The 23,525-nt window shown below is 39.7% G+C and overlaps 1 protein-coding gene across 5 annotated transcripts in view; it reads left to right on the top strand.

Moving 5' to 3' along the window:
• Nucleotides 1-18,178, top strand: part of MPP7 (MAGUK p55 scaffold protein 7) — a 253,490-nt gene extending 235,312 nt beyond the window's left edge. For all 5 annotated transcript variants that reach the window (XM_057498334.1, XM_057498336.1, XM_057498337.1 and 2 more), the window contains 5 exons: nt 7,759-7,839; nt 11,465-11,558; nt 12,492-12,600; nt 13,927-14,070; nt 15,545-18,178. In XM_057498334.1, the coding sequence (XP_057354317.1) occupies nt 7,759-7,839; nt 11,465-11,558; nt 12,492-12,600; nt 13,927-14,070; nt 15,545-15,724 (608 nt within the window). In that variant the 3' untranslated portion in view covers nt 15,725-18,178. The remainder of the gene's footprint in view (nt 1-7,758; nt 7,840-11,464; nt 11,559-12,491; nt 12,601-13,926; nt 14,071-15,544) is intronic.
• Nucleotides 18,179-23,525: the final 5,347 nt, after the last annotated feature.

Below are 23,525 nucleotides of genomic sequence, written 5' to 3'. Positions count from 1 at the left end.
TGCAGATAGGGCTTCTGCTTCCTGCCCGGCTGCTATGGAGTTAATCTCCGCTGTTGCTGTGGGCGTGGCCTGGCTCGGGCAGCTACTCCACAGTGGTGGAGTCGCCTTTGAGGGGTAGCGGCCGGGAGGCTATTTATCTCCGTAAGGAGCCTCCGTGCTCTCTGCAGCCCAAGGGGGTTAGGGTGCCCAGAGATCCCTGGATTACCTACCTCTGGATTAAGTGTCCCGCCCTGCCCCTTTAAGACTTCCAAAAAGCACCCGCCAAAACAAAACAATGACCACAGAAAAAAAAACAAAAAATGTTTTTAAATCAAATAAATAAATAAATAAATAAATAATGGCCACTCGTTTTTCTTTATATATACTCAGGCGCCAGCGTCAGTCATCTGTTCACTGGTCTTGCTGCCCTGTTTCCCTAGTATTGGGGTCCCTATCCCTTTAAGACTTCCAAAAAGCGCTCGCCAAAACAAAACAGCAAAAAAAAAAAAAAAAATGGCCGCTCGCTTTTCTTATGTCCTCCTGTGCCAGGCCTCTGGTACTCTCTCACCGTTCTTGCTGCCCTGTTTCCCTAGTATCCAGGGCCCCGCACACGCACTGTGCGCTGTGGTCCGGATGGCTGGGGCTGGGTGTTCAGCAGCCCTGGGCTCCGTCTCCCTCCCGCTCTGCCTGCTCTTCTCCCGCCGGGAGCTGGGGGGATGGGTGCTCGGGTCCCACAGGGCCGGGGCTTGTATCTTACCCCCTTCGCGAGGCGCTGGGTTCTCGCAGGTGTGGTTGTAGTCTGGATGTTGTCCTGTGTCCTCTGGTCTTTATTCTAGGAAGAGTTGTCTTTGTTATATGTTAGATATATGTGGTTTTGGGAGTAGATTTCCGCTGCTCTACTCACGCCGCCATCTTGGCTCCCTCTAGAAATCTTTCTTTTTAAGGTAAAAATAAAGACATTTTTGCATTTAATGTAAATGTAACATTTTAAATACAAACTTTACTGGCATTCCTTTTGTTGAACCCTCAATGGGTGTTTCTTTGGCTCGAATGAATCTCTCTATAAAATCTTACACAACACATTTGCCTACTTTGAGGAAAGGGTTGACTAATTAAAAGCACAAAAATATTTAAAATACTATGACTGTCTTAATTTTTCAATTGATGCTTTTCTGCAAGAACTTCAACTAATAGGAATTGCTGGACTTGGCTTTTATTCTTCCTTTCCTAAATTTGCAAAACGGCTTTGTTAATTCCTATGAAATTTTAAAAAATGAAACAGATAAATACTTACTTACACTTTGTGTTTGAATAAAAACATCTTTTATGTTATTTTCAAAGCTAATAAGACATCAACTTTAGTACAATACATGAATTCCAAATTAATGAACTCCAAATACATCTCAGCATTGTGTTCAGTGTCCTTAGTCTTGAATCTAGACTCATCATCCCCACACCCACTCTGCATTGCCTAGACCTGGTGTACACATGGTTTTCATTAAGCTTAGTTTTGACTTCACAGAAGTTCTGCACAGAATGAGTTTTTAGGTCACCAGATTTGACCTATTGTTTTATAGTCAGTCTCTGCGCAGCCCTCAGGCAGAGTCATCACTGTCTAGAGCTTGGGGTAGCTTGGACTGAGGCAGAAGTCTCCAGGGGTCACAGGTCACAGCCACAGACAGGGGAGCAACTGACCACGGGGCATTCTTTTAATAAGATGATAGGCAGAATGGAAAGAACACAGGCTTTTAAGTTGGACGGACAGGCTTTTGGATACCAGTTAAACTGCACTCCAGATGTGTGACCTTGGGGAAGTTACTTAATCTTCATTGTCTCAGTTTCCTCATCTGTAAAATGAGGATAATAATTCCTTTCTTGGAGAGAGCTCCTGAGGATTAGTAATGGTGTATGTAAACCATGTACCACATGCCTGCCACATAAAAAGACCTCATTGTATCATCATCATTTTTCCATGATATATATGTACTACTTAGATTCTCTTCTCTGCTTCTCCATAGCATTAGCAAGCACAACTGAAGCAAGCTATAGAGTAACCTATTTATACACATAGGTATAAATGTAATTTCGCCAATTGTGGTAAAAATTCATCTACTGAAGGGGAAATGAATCTGTCCCATTGCAGAGGCTTACGGATGAACCCAACTCAGTTTGAATCTGTAAAGTGACTGCTGTGTAAACAGATTTTATATTCGCAATACAGACTGGCCAACTCAAAATGTGCACGAGGAGGATACAGGACAGGAGTGTGGATTTAAGTTGGACCTTAAGGTTAAGACCTGAAGAGAAACTTGAGACCATGTGTGGACGGCAGGGTCCATCTAAAGGCCTGTCAGGGACAATGCTGTTTGTCGGGCAGCTTTGTAGTAAGAATGATTGAAACTGGGTCCCTGTTGTAGCCTTTTGGCGAAGACACACTCACCTTTGAAGATGATGACTCAAATCTAGTGTAGGGGAAAGTTTCCCAATAGAATCATTTGCCACTGTGTTCTTGGCAAACTTCCTGAGTGTGCAGCGGGACAAGCTTGCTACAAAGAGTAGGTTATGGAAGGGTTAAAATTGAATACAGTCCAAATTTAAGGGTATCGCATTAGAGACAGCATACTTTTCCCCACTAATTCAAACATACATAGTTTTTCCCTCCAGAGTTAAAATAAATCACTAGTTTTTTTGGCATGGGTAGTAGAAGAAAGAAGAAAAGAAAAAAGCTAGACTCTCACTCAGCGAAGTGTCTCGCTCTGAGAAGCGCTCCAGAACTGAGACCTATTGAAGAAACAGTAAATTCTCATCGCCCCTTTAGTCCCCAGGTCCTGGGGGGTGCCCAGCAGGCCAGGAGCCACAACTTAAGTTTCAGTGTTTTGTTGACTTCTGTCTTTGCCTTTGAGCATATATAATTGGGTTTGCCCTTGTTTTTCTTGTTTCCTATTTTAAAGAGTAAGTTTTAGCACTTGCTCTAAAGATTTTTTGTACCTTCAGAGTAGATAAAATACATGAGCTCCAAATGCTGCATTCCATAGATGGTCAGTAAATGCTTGTCACTTTCCTGCTCCTCCTGGAGAGCTAATGTCTTCTCACAGTCTCATTTTGCCTTGACATGACTCCGTGCACAAGGACACCCAAGCCCGGCCCTCTGCCTTACATTGCAGTCCGTCTGAGCCTGGGCCAATCGGTCGCCTTCCCTTAAACTCATTGTGCTAGAGCCGGTCCATCACCTTCCCCTTCACTTCTCTTTATCTTAAGATCAAAAGAGCCGAGTTCACATGTGAGCTCCACCAATGTCTCACAGTGGCCTTGAGCACCTTCCCTGACCATTGTATCCAGACATGCTCAGTGCAGATGCTCTGGACCTTTAACTCCCACTGCTTTGGTTCATTCAGCAAATAGGTTTACCTCCATAATGGAATGTTATAATCAAATATAATCACTGAGTATAATTTAAATAAATAAACCCGACTAATGAGCGCCTTCAATTTGCTAGCTGGGCAAACAACTGGTGAACAAGTAGACGACCCCTGTTTTCAGAGCTCACAGTCTGTTAGAGGATAAAGTAAATTGATCATCACAATGTAGTAAGATTAGCCCTCTGAAGTGGGAAGGCAGGGAGCCCACAAACTGGGCATCGAACCCAAAGTATCAGGGATTATTTCCAACCTGTATCTCAGCTGCATCTCAACCAACAAGCAAGACTCAGCTTGTGAAGAGAGGACAGGTGTGATCTTGCAAAAGCAAAAGGCACGAGGGAAGGACCCGGAAACCTGAGAGAACCTGCTGCACTCAGGAAGCAGGCCAACCTAGGGAAGCTGGCATGTGCGGTGCAAAGCAAGGAGTGGCAAGAATGAACATCAGAGCTGAAATGTAACTCACAACCTGTGATCTAAATAAACCTGTCAAAACTTCATATTTGATTCTCTATTCAATGGAGGAAGAGTGAGAAATGATGGTAAAAAATGTCAGAAGCCTGAGTGAGGATGGTAGAGGGAACTGAGCATTAGCTGGAGAAGAGCACAGGCATAGGGTTAAGGGAAGGTTGTTATTTTGTTGTTGTTCTTACTGTTTTAAGGTAGGAGAGAACTTGTTAACTGATGGAAAGTAGCTAGAAGCAAGAGAGGTGAAGATGCAGGCAGCGAGATCTGTAGTGAGGGTGTGAGAGTGCATGGCTGGAGAGAAGGATGCAGGAGGGACTACATGGACTTAGATGCTCAGGTTTGTAGAGAGGCTCCTGACGACTCCTCCACCTGTTGGCTTCTGTGTTCTCGGAAGTAGTTGATGTCTTCTCCTGGGCTTGAGGTGGTGACAATGACACTGGAAATTTCATTCATTAAGATTTTTATCAAGGGTTTACTTGGTGGGGAGGGTGACTGACATAATGTGACTCCAGACCTCGTAGCCCTCTGTCTGACGGGGGAGACAGATGGAGGGGAGAGCTTGTGGACACACTTCAAGGCAGGGGAAAAGGCACTGATCAGATCGTGCAGAGCTTGGAAACCATGTAAAGACTCTAATGTTTTCTGGAAGAGCCACTGGCACCTGCATTTCCAAGAACGTTAATGAAGCAAGGGAGTGACAGGATCAGAATTCCTAAAAAGACTTCTCCTGACTTCAGGGTGATGATGGGTTAACGTGGCTGTGGAGCAGATGTGGGGCAGCCCCTGGGAGGCTGTTCCAGAGAGGTGACAAAGCTGGGCGTGTCTTGCCCTCACGTGGCAGTGGGGTCTGTGGAGAATAGGAGATGTGACGATGTTTAGGAGCTAAAATTGACAGCCTTTTGCAATTGTTTGGATATAGGGTTTCGTAAGAGAGAAGTATGGAGACTCCCAAGTGTGACCAGAGAGAATGGAGGATGGAAATGATCAACGTGAGGATCTAAGAAATACAATTGCTCAAAAAAACCCAGAATTGCTGAAGAGCATGAAGGTTTCAGTATGTGTGTGGCAGGCTTGAGTGTGTGGCATTACTGCTCCAGGTTGTATGGGTCTCGGAATCAGCAATCCAGGTGTGGGTGTGGAGGGGGGCCCCTGGATGATCCTAGGCTGGAGGTTTCCTTGGCAAGTGTGATAGGACAATGTGTAAAAAATGGGAGGATATTATTAGCAAAATTAGACATGATGGCCCATGGCAATGAAGACATTGAAGGGCTGCTAGATAAAAAGAAAAATGACAGCATTGGAGGTTCTGTGATAACAGGTTTGGGAGGGATAACAGAGTGAGAATCTGAAAGAATCATAGATGAAAGTGACATTGGGAAGTTGAATTTAATACTCTCATAGTGGAACAGCTGTTAGTGATGCCAGGGTTTGCCCCCTACATGGTGAAAGTGAAGTGGAGAAGTTCTCTAGAGCTGGGCGTCAGGGAAGTAAGAGACCAGCATTGAAAGGGTATCTACGTGGATGCTGAGGTTACGGGAATTGAGGTGCAGAGAACGATGAGAGCCGGGTGCTGACAGCTAAGCCGAGGCCTCCACCGGGTTGCCTACTGGGAGCTTTATGGACATTGTGAGGGCACTTTTTATTTTTAATGTCAGAATGGCACAGGTGGCCAGGAATGTAGGCTTGATGTTTCTACAAAACAGAGATCTGACCTGCGTCCCACATGACTTCTGAATGTTGCACTAGACCCTCAGGTGCTGAACCAGACGCCTCCACATGTGGTGGGTTTTAGGAAAACAGGTCTGCCCTCTGTCCCATCCCATAGGGAATTAGGTGTCTACCACACTTACATGGAAAGCTCAGATCATTCGCAAAACAGTCATTACTTTCTCCACTTTGATTGCCTTGACCTGTTTCTCATGTTTCAGGTAGGGCTGGTGCTCCATTACCATATGCCAGTAAGTCTCCTGTTCTACTCCCTTGTCTAATATTTACCTGTACCTTTGGGCTTTCACTTTCCTACACTTCCTTGGACAGAAATTTTCCTGATTGTTTTTATGACTCTTAAGTCCAAATGTATTTATTTTAAGTGGGTATAAACATATGACTTCATAGGATTTTTACTCTAGTCATGCCCAAGCACGTCCATATTGAAATACATTTTCTTTTATTATAAAGTACTTCATAATCTTTCATATATTAGAGTTAGGACATTGTATTAGTTTGGAGGGAGAAATTGTATGTATTTATGACTTATGTTAACTATGAATTTGCATTTCAGGATATAGGTGGGACATTATTGAGGATTATAAAAAGGGAGAGTGGAGAACCCCTTTTTTAGAGAAGCAGGGCAAGTTGTCAGAGAATTGGCACTTGACAACAGTTTGTGGAAAGACAGAAGGTGGTGGTGAATGGCCAGCAGGGGGCAGGGCCCAGCAGTAGCATTAGAGCGAGGATGGCTCCATCCCCAACCAGGGCTCCACACCTCTGCTCACACTTTTCCCTCCACCTGGAATGTCCATCCATTCTTGTCTGTCCACACACATTCCTCATCATCAGCATAAAATTGTACTATTTTCAAGCTCGGAAGAGGAAGTAGGCAAGGGAATGAGCAGTGCCTGGATTCCGTGCTGGGCCCTCTACGTAGGTTTTCATTTATTGCTCCTGAGAAAGGGCGCTCGCTGATCACTTTCAGAACTAGAGTGGAGTCTCCTCAGGCTCAAAGACTTCAACTGGCCCAGTGTTGTAGTCTTCTGGGTGCTGTAATAAACACCACAGACTGGGTGGCTCGTGAAGAACAGAACTGTGTTTCTCCCAGCTCTGGAAGTAGGAGTTGGAGGTCAGCAGGCCAGCAGGGCCAGTGAGGGCTCTCTTCCAGGTCATAGCATTTCGTGTCCTCACATGGCGGGAGGGGCAGCACACTCTGTAGGGTCTTCCATAAGAGAGCCACCCACCCCACTTATGTGGGCTCCAGCCCATGTCAGGCTCCCCTCCTAAAAGCCCCACTCCTGACACCGTGACATGGGATCTTAGGATTCCAGCGTGGGAATTTGAGGGGGACACACATGTTCACCCAAGGCATCCTGCGTCACCAGGCAGGGAGTGAATGAGGGTAGGCATCTGACGCTGGGCAGTCAGGCCTTGTGGCTGGGGCTCAGCCCGGCTCAGGACAGCATCAGCACACAGTGAGGCCACGTCCTTCTCCAACTTGCTTTCAGACTCAGTGTTTGAAACTGTGCTTTGCTTTTGGCCCATCTCTTTCTTAATCAGTTTGTGACTCTCTCCACCCAGTGACACTCAGAAAGCAGCATTCACTTAACCATCTTGCATTCTCCACAACATTGGCCACGTGCCTTGTTTGTTATGGGCAAATGTGTATGTGTTAGCTGATGTGGATCTGTAAGGCCTATGCAAGTGCTCAGATGCTAAGGACCAAGTGAACATGCCCAGTGAAGGAGAGGATCTTGACAAATGTAAATGTGGCTGATGGTTTTGCAGAATTAAAATGCATAGATTTGCATCTAAAATAAAGTTCAAAGATTTTCTTTAAGATCTAAAAACATTTAAAATGGAAATGATCAGTGTCCAGACTCCACTTGGTAGCTGCACATACTTTAAGGCTCCTCTGGGTACCGTTACTCAGATACTCTTCAGTGTGTTTTATTTAAAACATAAATACTTAAAATCTTTTTAATGCAAAATGAGGATTTAAATTTTCAAAGTAAAGAAGCAACCACAGAATTCCTGGCTTTCTCTGGCATCTTCGCCAGAGATAATCTGTCTCCCTGCAGAACTGGGTACACGTCCTCAGTCTGTCTCATGGACTCATGACAAGCACAGGAGCGTTCACACGGTGTTCTGCTCAGTAACAACTTCATATTCTCTTGCTTTTCAGGTCCTGTAGGAGTAGGTTTGAATGAACTGAAACGAAAGCTGCTCCTCAGCGACACGCAGCACTATGGTGTGACAGTGCCCCGTAAGTCCTCCCTGGGTAGGCGGCAGATATCACTAGGTAGCATATATATTCACTAATAATGGCTGCTTGGCACATATGGAGCCCAGCATTGTTCTAAGCATTCACCACCCAGTCCTCACAACAGGCCAGTGAAGTAGGTAGTGACATTATCCACATTTTACAGAGGAGGAAACTGAGACACGAGAGTGATGGGATTTGCCATAGATCACACAGCTCATGGGCAGGGTATTTGTTAATCACAGCTTCCCTTCTCTCAATTTTTATGGCGAATTTTATTTAATACACATATGACATCAACTTATTATTTAAAAATTTTCTTCTAAACGAAACTTTTGACTATTCTATTTCCTAAAGTAAGTGCTAATGTTTTCTAGAGTTTGTCGCCAGCTTTAAGATTAGAAGGACTAAGCCAGAGAGAGCTGAAGGAGGCTTATAATACAGCCCTTTCTTAATTACTTTTTATAGGTAGCAATTGGCAGATAGTGTTAACTGGGCCTTTTATGGCCATATAATCCAAAGATGGTAAGCTTCTTTTCAGCACACAGAACTGGATCTATTTTTGTAAAAGTGGTTTTCATAGGCATTCTTACAAATGAAATGTGATGCTGAAGGCATTATGATATCTAGAATAAATGCCATTTGACTACTTAATATGTTGATCTTAGAAAGCCATGTTAAAGACTAAATTGAAATGTTGGCTTTTTCAAGTGGTTTTAGGACTGTTAAAAAAATAATAATTTGTATATTGCCCTTAGCAGTGTTCTTTAGTTTTGGAAGAGTTCAACTTTTTTTTAAAATTACAGTTTTCTATTACCTCAAGTTACTCCTCGTTACTACATTTTTCCAAATTATTGTTTGTAATCATTTTCAGCCATAAGTTACAGGACTGCTGGTTTCTACCAACAAGAGATGAAAGTCAGAGGAAATGTGGAATTAAACAGCTTTTATTTTTTAACCTTAATTATTCACTTCTCTTATAAAAGCTGAATTGCAACACACGATTAGAAGATTTAAAAAACAATTATTAAGCTTATAGGTGGGTGATTACAAAAGATATCTGGAGGATGGAAAACAGATTATGGAGGGAGGAAAATGAATTTATTCATTTCCTCCTGTGCGTTCACCTCTTGTATTTGCCTTACTTTATTTCATCCTCCAAACAACAGTGTATAATGGGTGATATCTGCATCTCACGGAGGAGACAGTTACAAAGTACACTGACTCACTCACGGTGATAATTGTACTTGAATTTGAAACCAGGTTTTATGGTTCCACTTTTATTTTCTTCCACCTAACACCACACAATCCTCTCAAACTGGAGATTCTCTGTATTGTAGCCCAGTAAGTAGTAAAAATGATTCCTTCTGAAGATGATAGGTATCAGTGAGGCTGTCTAGCAACCATAACCTTCTGTAATAGTTTTGGTATATACTCAAGGACCGAGGGCGAGGCGCCCTGGCCTCAGTTTATCTGTTTACAATAATATTTGCCTCTGAAGTTATTATAGAAATTGACAACATCCAGAAGGGTTCAGGGGCTGGGATTGCAAAGAATTCCCCAAAGTAGTGATTTTCCACTCTGATTCACTTTTAAACGTGTTAATGTCAAAAGATCCCCATACAGTAGGGTTTTCCAGACTTGCCTGATAATAATAATTTTGGGGTGCTTATGAAAAGATTCCCAGGCCTTTCCAAAGAGATTTGCCTTCAGGAAGTTTGGCAGAATGCCTGAAAATCTGCACTTACAGCAAGCGTCCCAAGTGATTCATAACATCAAACATGTTTGGAAAATACAGTCATAGCATCAGCTCAGGAAGATTTAATGAATTAAAGGAGAATATGTTTTGAGAGCAGTTTTGGACCTTTACATGCATTTGCTTTATAAAATGCTTTAGGTAGAGTCTTGACTATTTGGAGAAAAATTATTGCTTTGGTTATATGACCAGTATTCTGTTTAACTCTGTCCAAAAAAATTTATTAAATAGCCCCAGCATGAGCAAATTGAAAAATGTGTGGAGCAGTGGAACTCACACACACTGCTGTGGGAATGTAAAGTAATTCAGCTGCTTTGGAAACCAGTATCAGCTAGGGCTGAGCAAACACAAAGCCTGCGACCCGCAGTTCCACTCCCACCACAAACCCACTCAGTCATTCAGGTATTGTGGTTTGCTGATGTTGATTTTCTGGTCTTGATATACCCTAGAGTTATGGAAGATTGACACCTGCCTCCATTAGGGGAAGCTGAATGATAGTTGCATGAGGTATCTCTGGGTATTTTTGCAACTTCCTGTGAATCTGTAATAATTTCAGTTTTAAATAGTGACTTAAAGGGATGCCAAATCAAGTAAATGCTATTGCTAAAATGGCTGAACAAATTAAAGGATCTTATAACGTTATCCGTACAGCCACATTAAACTTCCAGAGTTGCTTTTAAAGAAACTGGCAGCCAAAGCCCTGTTTTGTGTTGGCTTGCTTCGCTGTGGGCAATTTCATCCCTGACAAGCAATGTCAACATTGTTTTAAGGCCATAGGTTATCATCAACAATGAAGATACAGACTTATCTTCTTAATATTTCAAGTGTGTTTTCCTTTACCTTATGAAGCATGGTTATGAGTTGCATTAAAGTCATTGTCTGATAGTTCTAACTGCTGGGGCACTTTGGGTTGCCATCTATTACCTTTCCCCTTGAGAACTGGTTCAATTCCTTGTTCTTTTATGTTGAGTAATTTTGAATTACATTTTGGGTGTTAATACAGTTTGTATCAATTATAAGTCTTCATATAATGGAGCAGGAAATGCATAATTAACTTTAAAAACTCAGAGGAAATGAGACAGAATTTACGGTCTAAACATAAACTGAGTGATTACTTGCCAAAGTAAAAACAGCATCTCCAGAATATTGAGTCTCGTCCATAATCTACCTGCTTTACTAATGTTCAAAGTGTTCAAATAGTTGCTTGGTGTCTAGGGTTTTTAGCCATAATTATGAGAGGGGATGGACTGTTTTTCACTTGCCATATATCAGCACAGGAACTCCTCAGGGGTTTTTAGTTTTTAAAATTCTCTATTTTCTGCTCCATTATAATTCAGTAGTAAATAATTAGGCAAAATTAGTGAAAGTTTGGAAGTTCAGTAGTATCCCAAGAAGATACTTAAAATTTTGCAAAGAAGGAATAAATAGCATATAGGGACCTTTGACTTCAGTTAGTAAAACAAAACTGATGGCATATCCACTATGTGCATGTGTGTAAGATGTGATTTCAGAGTTTACTGGACAGCCTAGTGGGTATTAGAGTTGCCTTAATAAATGAAGATCAATAAATAATGATAATATTATTTATAAAAGAAAAGTTTGTCCTCAAGGGTTGAAGTACCATTTTTATTTAATTAATGTATTAGAGCATCTTCAAAATACAGTGGCACAGACAATGCAATTTAATTTTAAACCCGTCTTCAAACTAGCAATTTTTAATATTGTTGGAAAATCTGAGTTGACGATAAATTATTAACTAATTTCATTTTTTTATGATTTAAAATCTTGTTTAGGAAAAGTAATTAAATACATGATTTCTCTTCCTTAAGTTGCCTGATACAGACTTTTCTAAACTGTTTAATTAAATCACAGACACTACCAGAGCAAGAAGAAGCCAGGAGAGCGATGGTGTGGAGTATATTTTCATTTCCAAGCATTTGTTTGAGACAGATGTGCAAAATAACAAGTATGTGGAAGATTTTAGAAATTTTGTGTGACTATTGTTTTTAAGCATGTGTCTATGTAGTTTTAGACAACTGAGGGTTCCATTCCATTTGAGACTGATAAAAAGGTAATTCAGTTAATAGTTTTTACCAGTCTGTCTGAACATTTTTAATCACCTAGAGCTGCTATTTTTCTGTAAGTTAAGCATCTAGGAATTACTTTGAAGAGTGAGGGAAGGTTGCTAATGTGTGATTGTGACCTCTGACTAGTTGAATCTTAACATATAATTGAGGTAGAATTTCATTTTAAAAAACAACTGCATAATCAATTCCTGGTTCCAGAGTCTCCTCCACACATACCTTGTTGGCTCTTACAAAAACACTAAACGCGTTAATCATCTTGCTTGTTCCACACCCTCTAGCCAGCCCCAAGTCCCCTCTCCCCAGGCCTTCCATTTGCTTAAGCATGAATATTTTAGGGTATCAGGAAGCAATGTGTGTTTTAATGCGGGATTGTGGGATTTTATTGAAACATCAAAATGCCTTTTCCACGTTTGGCTCAGCGATTGTGTTTTTATAGCACATAATCAGCTGCTCTGGTTCCATTAGTCACCAGCATGGTCCGCCCCTGGTCCTGAAGCTGAGCTTAGCTACTCTGTAGTGTGCAGTGAGATTTCAGTAGTCTCTCTTGTTTGGCTTATTCACTGTTTTATTGCATCACATTAGTTCTGAAAAAGAGGTGATGGAAAACAGTGCTGCTGGACCAAAGTACTTTTTTCTGCTTAAGCGTAATACTAGCAAGTGTTACTGATTTGAAAACATAAAAGAGAAGATTTTTTTAAAATTGACATTCTGTAGTACTTGGCCCTATGTATTTTATTAAAAACAGTAAAAAAAAAAGTCACATGTTCAGCAAAAATATATAATTCACAGATTTATGTCTGACTTTTTTACAGGTTTATTGAATATGGTGAATATAAAAACAACTACTATGGTACAAGTATAGACTCAGTTCGGTCTGTCCTGGCGAAAAACAAAGTCTGCCTGTTGGATGTTCAGCCTCATGTAAGTAAACAGTGAACTGTTCAACACCTGCTGGCCCTTGTGGTCTCCACTTCATGTGAGCATTTCATTCTAGGGTAATTCTGAAGTCTACTCACTTAGAGCATCAGTGTAGCTTTCCTAGTGACCAGAGAACCTAAATGTAATCTGACAAGTCTTTGGTGGAAAAAAAGCCGCTGATACTATTAGGAAAGTGGTGGAGTAGAGGAAGCCTCCAGATCTTGTTCATACTCATTCCAAGTATAATAACTCTTAGTTATTTCTTCTATGTAGTTGGTATTTTTAAAATACATTGCATGTTATATAACAGAAAAGAATACATCCACATTTAAGGTTTTATCATTTTTAACAACGATTTTAGAGGTTCTCGGTCCTCTTTTGATTTTGGCCCTGTAGTATCCTAGAAGTGTGAACTCCCCAGTTAGTGCTGTGGACATTAACGGTCCCATGAGACCCTTACTGCATCTGTCAGGCAGATCCTTGCTGGGCACCCTGGAAGTCCTTACAAATACCGGGGACTAGTTTCCTGTGCCAGTGGGTGAAGCCACTCATTTCCTGTCACACCACATCTCCCTGCGCTGAGACCCTGCCCCCTTTGGGAAGGTGACCCTGCAGTAAGAGCCCCAAGCATTAGGAGGGCACTGGCTCCTGGCTGGTCAGGCACCAGTGATGCACCAGGCCCTCCTGGTCATCCTCTCTGCAGGGGTCCTGGGTCCAGGTGTGCCCCCAACTCCACATCCCCAGGGCTCACCAGCCCCTCCAACCTCTCTCTCCCCACTGCACACATGTCACCGGTCTGCCTGGCCTTTTGGTGGAGCTTATGGTTCATACTCACATCCAGAGAGGCCTCAGCGCACAGGTCAGCAGGGTTCCTCAGCTGTCATCCTTCCATCCGCCACCGTGATTACAGATGAACAGTGTCAGTAATGGTCTGGGAATGCTGACAAGCTTCTGGAAGTAGGCTCTGAAAACAGTGAAAGAGAAGGACTCGCGTCTGAGATCAGAAAGAAAAATGGGACGGTTGGGGGACTTTCGTGTGCGGAATGGTACTTAACTCATAGCACCTTTTTGGTATTTGATTTCTTTTTAGCCACTTCTGTTCAATATTGATTATGGCATATTTCAAAACATTTTTAAATGCAAGTTACATTTTCTGCCATCTTTTCAAGAGTATTTATTGTCAACCAACTGAATAATAGTATACCGAAAGACCGGTCAAGCTTAGAAAGTAATTTTAAGGAATTTTCTCCTTAGAAATTTCAATTTTATTATAAAACTCACTCATGAAGTTATGAAGATATGTAAGAAAACTTACTTTCTGCCTTGTAGACAGTGAAGCATTTAAGGACACTAGAATTTAAGCCCTATGTGATATTTATAAAGCCTCCATCAATAGAACGTTTGAGAGAGACAAGAAAACATGCAAAGATTATTTCAAGCAGAGATGACCAAGGTGCCGCAAAGCCCTTTATGGTAAGTATGAAGGCGGCAGCTGTGCTTACCCCGCGCGGCAGTGGTGGTCCTCCGGGGAGCCTCAGACAGCGGTGATCCAAAAAGCTATAGGTGATGGAGGTATATTTAGGTACATACATGTTGGGTGATTGCTTTTTGTGCTGCTACAGGTGGATCTTACAGTGTACTATTTATGGATATTACACTGACTGAAAACATCTTTTATGCAAACTTTTATATAAAAGACCACTTAGTTTTCAAACTAGTCTTATTTTTAAAGGGAAGAATACCAAGGTCAGTTACTGATACTCCCTGGTAAAGGAAAAATTTAATAATTTGCCTTTTCTGCCTCACCATCAACAGTCCTATTTAGCATACAAAGTAAAAAGAAGGCACCATTGTGGGTGTAGGGCAAAGAGACTCATGTTAATTCAATAATTGTTTTTCCTAAGAATGTTGTTGGCAACAGCAGCTGAGGCATTAACAATGATAATGACATCTGGCATGGCCTTTCATTGCTTTTTGTTTTTAACCTTAAGATAATATAATCTACTTTAGGATCAGAAACAAAAAGTCTGGCATAAGGCTCTCCTGCAGCAGTTTCTGACACTTTACTACAAAGGCATCTTCAGGGCATTGCTATTACACACAGGGGACATAGTCTTAGCTTTGGCTTACATACATTTATGGATATAATGTCAAGAGCTTCCCCCCACTCCTCTTAACACATGTTTAACCATCTATATTTGCAAATTATTGTGGTTATAATGTACAGATCATAATTTTGATTCCCACTACCGTATTTTCTATAATAGATATCCATGCTGAGTAGGTACTGTCATACAGTGTTAGTCATTCAGGGATTGACAGTTAAACTGTCTATTGTGAAATCTTCTGTGAAGTTGAAATGCAGGCTTATAAATTCCTTCAGTATGTTTCAGTGTAGAGTTATTCTATATGTAAATGACATAGTCTTAGCTTTGGCTTATGTACATTTATGTATATAATTCTATAGTCTCGAGCTATATAATCAACTAAAATACTTCCTTGTTTCAAAAATGTGAGTACAAAGGGGCACTTGACAGTTCTGATGAGACATGTCACTTGAGGTCATGGTAAATGTCCTTTTACAAATGTATCCAACTCTGAAAAAGTAGGTGAGGTAAATACCTTGCTATAAATAAACATAAGCAAGGCAAAGCATCAGTTCTCCCCCCATAGCTCTTTCCACACTGCAATATCCCTGTTGTAAATAGGTGACTCTTTATCCTGCAACTCAGGGAAGGCAGGAGTTTTTACTCAGAGAAAACCAGAGGGACAGTATAAGAAATTATGACTTCAGGAGAATTTGTGGTTACAGAGGGTAGCTTGCTTCTGGCTGAGGTGACAGATGAGCCCCGACCAACACCACATAAACTCACTGGGAGAGTGTTGGCATCAGTGCAGTATACTTGCCAGGTTAACCAGTTTTTTGTGTTCATGTTTCCTTTATTAGGAAGAAGACTTTCAAGAAATGATTAAATCTGCACAGATAATGGAAAGTCAGTACGGTCATCTTTTTGACAAAATTATAGTCAATGATGACCTTACCATGGCATTCAATGAGCTAAAAACAACTTTTGACAAATTAGAGACAGATATCCATTGGGTTCCAGTGAGCTGGTTGCATTCATAAGTAAGGGAAATCTCCACAGCATCTTTCTGTAGAGTGCATGGTTGAATCAGTTATCATTTTGGTGGTAGGGCTTTTTAAATCTCTCTTGCTGTTATAGATGTGCAATCTTGGTTAAAATTGAATGTTCTCTTTTGTATCATTTTACAACCTTATTTCAAACACAGTGTTTGAGTATAAGATCCAAAATCAATATTTACACACTGTATTCTGAGCAAAGCTCTGAATCATCTGGTTTCCTTAATAGATAGCTCTATCTCCAAGATGGAGTTGTACTTTTCAGAGAGACATATATTGGAGTTCAGGGCTTCAGGTCTCAGGCATGGTCCCCTCCATCCAGTCTGCAGGGCAGCAGGTGATGCCATTAGCAGCCATGAGCCACCCCAAACATGGCAGCTTTCTGTGTTTCAGGTAGACCATCACTAGTTCTCCTGGGCTTGCAGTAAGATGGAGTCTGATTATTCTAAAAAGTGCAGTCTTTTTTCTTAGGTATGCACAATATATTCACACTGGATGCATTTAAAAATATTTCTTAAAGGAATTACTGAAAATTTGCCTTAGTGAGTGGCCTTTGTGCTACAACTTGTGAAAACTACAGTAGCACTTATATGTGACTCAAATATTTAATAAGGGAAGACAGACTTCTTATATATTTAACTAAAAACCCTTCTTTACAGCATTCATCTTAGTAAGAATGGCCAAATCTTGGGAAAATAATTACAAAAGACATTTTTATTATAAATCCTCAGACCACATTTTAGAGTCACCAAAAAGGTTGTTTTAGCTGGTTTTGGATTTTCACAGTAAATTACAAGAATGTGATTCTTGTTCTAAAAAGTACATGTCTTATAAGTTACAGTTAAGGAAAATGTGATCATTTTTCAAATATGCAATAAGATGTATTTTAGAACACTTTTCTAAATGTAATATCAAATTATTTTTTCATCATCAAAATAATTGGCCAGATATCCTAATCTTGCCATTTTTAAATAAGTTTAAGAGAGACTCTTACATTTTATGTATTTAGGTGGAATCTCTCATTTTTCCTTGATACTACTGATCTTCAGCAAATACTAGAAATGTCCCAAGTTGTGTAAGAGAGAACATGTCCTGCCAGTCAGAAGTCATTGCATTTGAGAATTTAGATGTCATATTTAAGGAAAAATAGAATGTAGTAAAATTTTATATATTTATGAAATATTTAAAAGGCATATTTTTTTTAATTATCAAATGGGGCTGTTCATAAAATAAATTGTATGTAGAGATGTCATAATTTAACATAATAGTTTTATAAGTCAAGGTCAACATTCCATGTAAATATTTGACCTGTATTTGAACACAGGTCCCCATGAGTGTCATCTGTGCACTGCATGTCTGAAGGCATTATCCACTGAATTTCTTTCACACATTTCATATTAGAAACAAAAACTCCTGCAATGGCCTTGATACCCACATACACCAAAAGAGAGAAAGTCTGTTTTCAGTATGGTTTTAATATCAGATTTGACAATCCTCTTTCCCACCTTGTTTTTCAAGTTGTATGGCTGGTCTAAGAAAATACAAATCTTAGTTTGGGTAGAATATTTTTCTCTTTGAATATTGATTGAAATTTCCTATAAATCAAGATTTCCTGTTCAAAGAGTAACAAGAAATGTAGGATGATTTAGGCAGTCCAAATTCTTTGTTCTGAAATACCTGCATGAATTCTTTATTCTGGGGGTAGAGAGTGTAAAGTGGTAGAAACTGAGTCCTTTTGTTGTTAGTAGTGATGAAAGTGTTATAAAAAAAACTGTCCAGACCTTTCTTTCTTTATACAATAGACCTGAACAATATTTTTAAATAATGAAAAGGGGCGCTGAAGCAGTTTGAGAAACCTTTTATCAGGTAGAATATATAATGTTGCAAGTAACATTTACATGACCATCTTGATGCCTGGAGATCAATTTAATGATCAGAGTTAAAATTTAATGAGTCAGTGAACTCCAGGGCTTTGTTGATAACTGTAGGCCCCCTCGCCCCCAGGGAAGGCTCACACTATGCTTCTCCCTCTACTAGTTCTTCAGGCAGCCTGCTGCCAAGACAGTGTGTCAGTACTATTTGAGTGAAGAGGAATGTTTATATTTTTAAGTCCCATATATTTAAAATCCAAGATCAAGAAGGAAACTTTGTATTCCCATGGTTAACAAATTAGAATCAATTAAAAATTTTAAAATGAAATTGACATATAATTTTTTACTTACCAAGACAGACGTTCTTGATATTTTTAAGGCTGACATTCCTTGTATTGTGTATTGATGAGATGTGCCTAAATTGTAGTAATTTGACAGGCATATAAACTTCTCAGATTTATAAAACTGTTAAAAGCTTCCTGAAGATAGAGTTTATTATTTATATGGTAAGGATTTATAAATAAATGTAATGGAAAACCTCTGATCTTAATAAAGAACCTTCAAATGATGTGTTTTCTTGAAAATCATTTTAGTGTCAATTATCTTGTTTCCTACAGTAGAACAAATTCTGTTTTCTATTATATTGGGTGACTTATTTGAAATTGCCATCAAAAAATAATTTTGTATTTGTTTGAGATACACATTGGTTTCACCAAGGTTGCTGGAAAGATGGAATTCACTAGGCTTGCTCTTACTGTATGGTGCAGCTGTTTGAAGATGTGGAGAAATACAATGATCCAGGCCTATCCACCTCTCCCCAGCTCCTCCCCATCAGGAATCAGCATTATCCAAATCCTCTTCCTTCCTTCCAGTTAGGCAGAGCTAAACTTTTTCAGATGCACATCTGAGGACAAACTGCCATCTGCTTACACAGACAAACCAGTTAGTACTGGCCTTGCTTCAGCAGTTGGCCCAGGTAACCCCCAGCTCTGCTTCCACTGAAAGATTACATGGTATAGCAGCAGCCTGGAACCTAAAGCCAGAATTCTTGAGTTCAGGTTCTGGTTTTGCCTATTATCTGCTCTGCAACCTTGAGAAAGCCATTTAATCTCTCTAGTCCCCATTTTCTCATCAGAAAAATGGAGGTAAGACCAGTGCTTACCTGACAGGGTTGTGGTGGGCGTGAAGGAATTGCTCCATGCAAATGCTTGGGACAGAGCCTGGGAGAGAAGTGTTCATTAATTGTGAGCTCCATCATGCAATTTAAATAATGATAATCATCTGTGTAAACAGTTCCCCTATTAGTAAACTCACTGGAAGTTTCCTAATAATTTCTATTACAAACTTTATTATTAAAGAAAAATTCCATTACATCCAAGTGATACATTAGAATCCAATTAAGTAATCCTCAATTGGAAAGTGAACAGATTCTTATTTTTAGCTGCTAGGAGGTGATGTAAAATCAGTTTGGAAGAAATGTCTCTTAATTAGATGAATGCTTGCTCAGTTATCCTTAAGCTTCTGGAGGACAGGAAATATTTTACTTTTATAGAAGCTATTTTATACACATATACCTACACAGGCCAAATTGTACTTATCAATCATCAAACATCTATATGATTTCCATACACTATCTCATGTAATCCTCACAACTACCTTAAATGGGAAACAGTATCTTCATATTTTACAGTTGAGGAGACTGAGGGGTGGGGCTTGCACACCTTGTGCATGGTGACAGGTAATGAGACCTCAGGGTTTGACTCATGGTCTGACTTCCTCCAACTCCATGCTGTTTTCACTGCATTGTGCTTCCTGATGTTAATGTAAATTGAGCCAAAGCTGGAAACAGGTGAGATTTGGTAATTAGGGGAGTGACTGTCCATTTTATGCATGTACAGTTAGCAAGGCATTTTCTCAAGACACTATTGCTTTTGTGAGACATAACTTGACCTATCTATGTCCATATGAGTGCCTTAATCTTTGGACACTGGTGGTTATTGGAAGCATACAGAAACTTAAGACAATTACATAGCATAATATGCAATTGTCTTTAGTCTGCATCCCAGTCCTTAGTGATGAATCATGGATGATCTAAAGAGTCATGACAGTCTCTCTGCAGAGCTTGCTCAGCTGGTCATGCTACCCAATTCCAGGTAATGTCTGTTGAAGGGGCTAAGAGTTGTTCCCTGATTTAGACAACTGCAGATGGGAATATTCTGTGCTTTTCCACATCCTTCCCATTTGAAATGCTTCAGTGATGTGATGCTTGTCAATATGAGAGCCACAACCCTAACCCTAAACCAGAGGATGATAAGGCTAATCTATGGGAGATGACTGAGCATAAAAAGGAAAAGACTAAATCCATACAATTGAGCTCCTGAACCAATCCTGGGACCTCCTGCCTCTAACTGCAGAATCAACAGTAAATGTTCTACTTATGCACTGTTTGTGGGTCTATAAACTGGTACAGCAATTATGAAAAACAGTATGGCAGTTTCTCAAAAAATGGAAAATAAAACTATCATATGACCCAGCCATCTCATGTTTGAGTGTACATTTGAAGGGAATGAAAGCACTCCCAGCGATACCTGTACACTCATGTTCACTACAGCAGCGTTCACAGTAGCCAAGGAAACAACTGAAGTGTGGATCAACAGATGAATGAGTAAAGAATGGAAACACAGGGATATTAGCCATAAAAAAAGAAGGAAATACTGCCTTTTGGATGGGCATTGAGGGCATTATGCCATGTGGAATAAGTCAGAGAAAAGCAAATAAGTTACTTTTTTCTCACTTGTATATGGAATCTAAAAAACCCAAATTCACAGAAGAAAATAGAATGTGGTCCTCAGGGGCTGGGGGAGATGCTGGTCAAGGGTACAAACTTCAGTTGTAAGATAAATAAGGTGCAGGATCTAATGTATAGTGTGATGACTCTAGTTAATAATACTGTGTTACAAACTTGGAAGTTGCTAAGAGAGTAATTCTGAAATGTTACCACCACACACAAAAAGTAATGATGTGATGTGGGGGTGTTACCTAACTTTACTGGAGTGATCATTTCACAATATATACATGTATCAATCACTTTGTATACCTTAAACTTGCAGTGTTATATGTCAGTTATATCTCAGTAAAGCTGGGGAAACAAATTAATATTTTGATGGTTTAAGTCCCTGTTAGGCTACTGTTTTTACTTGCTGAAAGTACTCCTAATGGAAAGCATCTCTCTTTTACCAAATGTTGTCTTTGTGCTCAGCTGTTACCTGCTCTGAGTGACACACTGAACTTTAATGCACTCTGGGACCTACAGGGTGGACAACAGCAAGAGACTCCATTTAAATTTTATTTTTCTTGGGTTCCACTTTTTTCCCTCCAAATTTGGAGAAAGTTACTGTTTTGGACTTACAAATTTATCATGGTTTTAAGTCTGTCATTTTTAACAAAGTAATACCTATTTAACTTGACTTGGGCAACAGTACAGTTGACCCCTGAACAATGTACGGATTAGGAGTACTAACCCCTGTGCAGTCAACAATCTGAGGATAACATTTGATTCCCCAAAACTTAACCTGCTATTGACTAGAGCCTTACTCATCACACAGTTAATACATATTGTGTATGCTATATGCATTATATACTATAATGTTACGGTAAAGCAAGCTAGAGAAAAGAAAATATTTTTTCAAATTGTCACAAATCTCCAAGGATAGCAAATATTTTCCAATATATTTATGGAAAAACATTCACATGTAAGTGGAACCCTCACAGTTCAAACCCATGTTTGTTCAAGGGCTAAAGGTAATAACAAAAGGTTCCATTTGTTGGACCTGTTTTCTGTTCCAGGCACTCCCCTAATGGGTAGTATATGAACACAGCAAAGATCTAAATAGCAATATATTTAAGTAACTATGACTTCACAAAACAATATAACTGCAAAAGTGAAAGAAAAGCTATATAACAAAGTGAAAACTTATGAAAACATATTTCTGTCAGGAATTTAGAAGATACCAAAACAGGATGGAGGAGTGAAGGAAGCAATACAAGTGTACTTAAATGGAAGTTAATTATTTTTTTAAAATTTCAAGGCAGTCACCTGGGGACTAAAAGTAAATCCAAAGATGAATTAAAAACAGAACCCACTAAGTGAGATGCTGGCAACAAAACCCATGCTTCTCCTACTACATTTTTAAATGGTGTAAAACTCATCTATGAAGAAATGTCTTCTCAACTACATCAAAATTGACACCAACCATATACTTCCAGAAGAGAAAGATTTAAGAGGACTGGCAGTGATACATGAAACATGCAAACCAAAGAAAGCAGAGAGCATGAGAATAACATCAAAATTGAATTCATTGTTAATTGGGTCAAAAGGTCATCCTGTGGTCATCAGTGGTATAAACAACACAAGGAAGGGTATTGAAGACAAAACCTACAGAAACACGGTCGACAGAACCACATCGTTGGTAATCCTTAAAAACTTAGTCATTGAAGAGAAACAGTTACAGGAAGTCCAAGTATCCGGATTCCTCAGGCTGATCTCTTAGCAGTGGGATTACACATTCTATTCCAGAGCCTCACTGAGCAGAAACAGTCCTAATACAGGCCACAAGGAAAACCCCATTAAATTCCAAAACATTTAAGTAACTTCAAATTATATCTTATCACAACAGTGCAATAGAACTAAAAATGAATACTGAATAGAACCCCAACAAAATACCTCCTGAAAAATTATAAATTTTTAAAAAGTATTCTGGTCATTGAGGAAATACAAATGAAATTGAAGTCTATTCAGGAAATAACAATGAAACTATCCAAATCTATGGAATATGACTAAAACAGCTCAGGAAAATTTGCTGCCTTAAAAGCTTTTCTAAGAAAAAGAAATAATAAACATTGGCTTAAGCAACACAAGAAAGAATAACATGAGTGGTGTTTTGGCTAGGTTATAATATACACTGAATTTTCCAGGAACGTACTACCGTGTAAATCAAAGGAAGGTTGTACTTGTGTTTTCCAGAACTGTTCTGAGAGTTTTTCACCATTTTGGAACATGATGTCACTAGTGGTAATGCCACTCCTGGCCTCTGAGTCTCCAATGGGGTGTGTCAGCACACACTCTTGCTGTGGCTAGAGTTTGACTACTGTTGTCTTTAGGGACAGGCTGCTTGAGTTTGTACGTATCAAAATGTATATTTTATTTCAATTGCTTTCATTTCTCCCTTACATTACAATGGAGTTTCATTTTACTCAGGCAAATTACACTATCTGTGGATTTCATTTCAGGATAGCAAAACAGATGTTAACAAAATTTCCCCTAGGAAGGGACCACAGACTATGACACGGTTAGTTATTGCTGCTTCAGATGCATGGCCGTTAAAATCCCTCCTCCTGTTCTGCTGCACTCTTTGCATTTCACTGCTCATCCAATTTTAATAATATATTTTATATGATTAATATGTAACTGAGCATCAATTAGTATCCTCAGAGATACTGCTGCTATGAACAGGCTGCTGAAGAAGAAAGTAATCTTCAGAGTTGAAAATATTTTCAAAACTAATAGGATCAAATAAAAAAATGGACATTATCACAGACCTAAGCATTAAATTAAAAGATCAAGCTAATACTCTCCCAGAACATAGTAAAAAAAGGATAAAGGATGAAAATTGAGGACTTGTTGAGACATGGAAAATAGATCCAACAGATCAGTATCCACCTAGTAGGATTTCCCATTAGGAAAAATTCAAAGATGTAAACAATAGAATCAACTTACCTTCATTGAAAATAGGTCTTAAGATTTAAAGATCCAGACACTTCTGTAAATTTGTGAACCTCAGCAATAAGGGATCCCATAACCTGAGGGAGTGGGGGGCAGAGTGGGGGCAGGGGAGCGAGGAAAGAGGGAGATGTTA

Source organism: Manis pentadactyla, chromosome 3 (genome assembly GCF_030020395.1).
Source record: "Manis pentadactyla isolate mManPen7 chromosome 3, mManPen7.hap1, whole genome shotgun sequence".
NCBI classification, from domain to species: domain Eukaryota; kingdom Metazoa; phylum Chordata; class Mammalia; order Pholidota; family Manidae; genus Manis; species Manis pentadactyla.
This window is presented reverse-complemented; position numbering and strand designations above follow the sequence as displayed.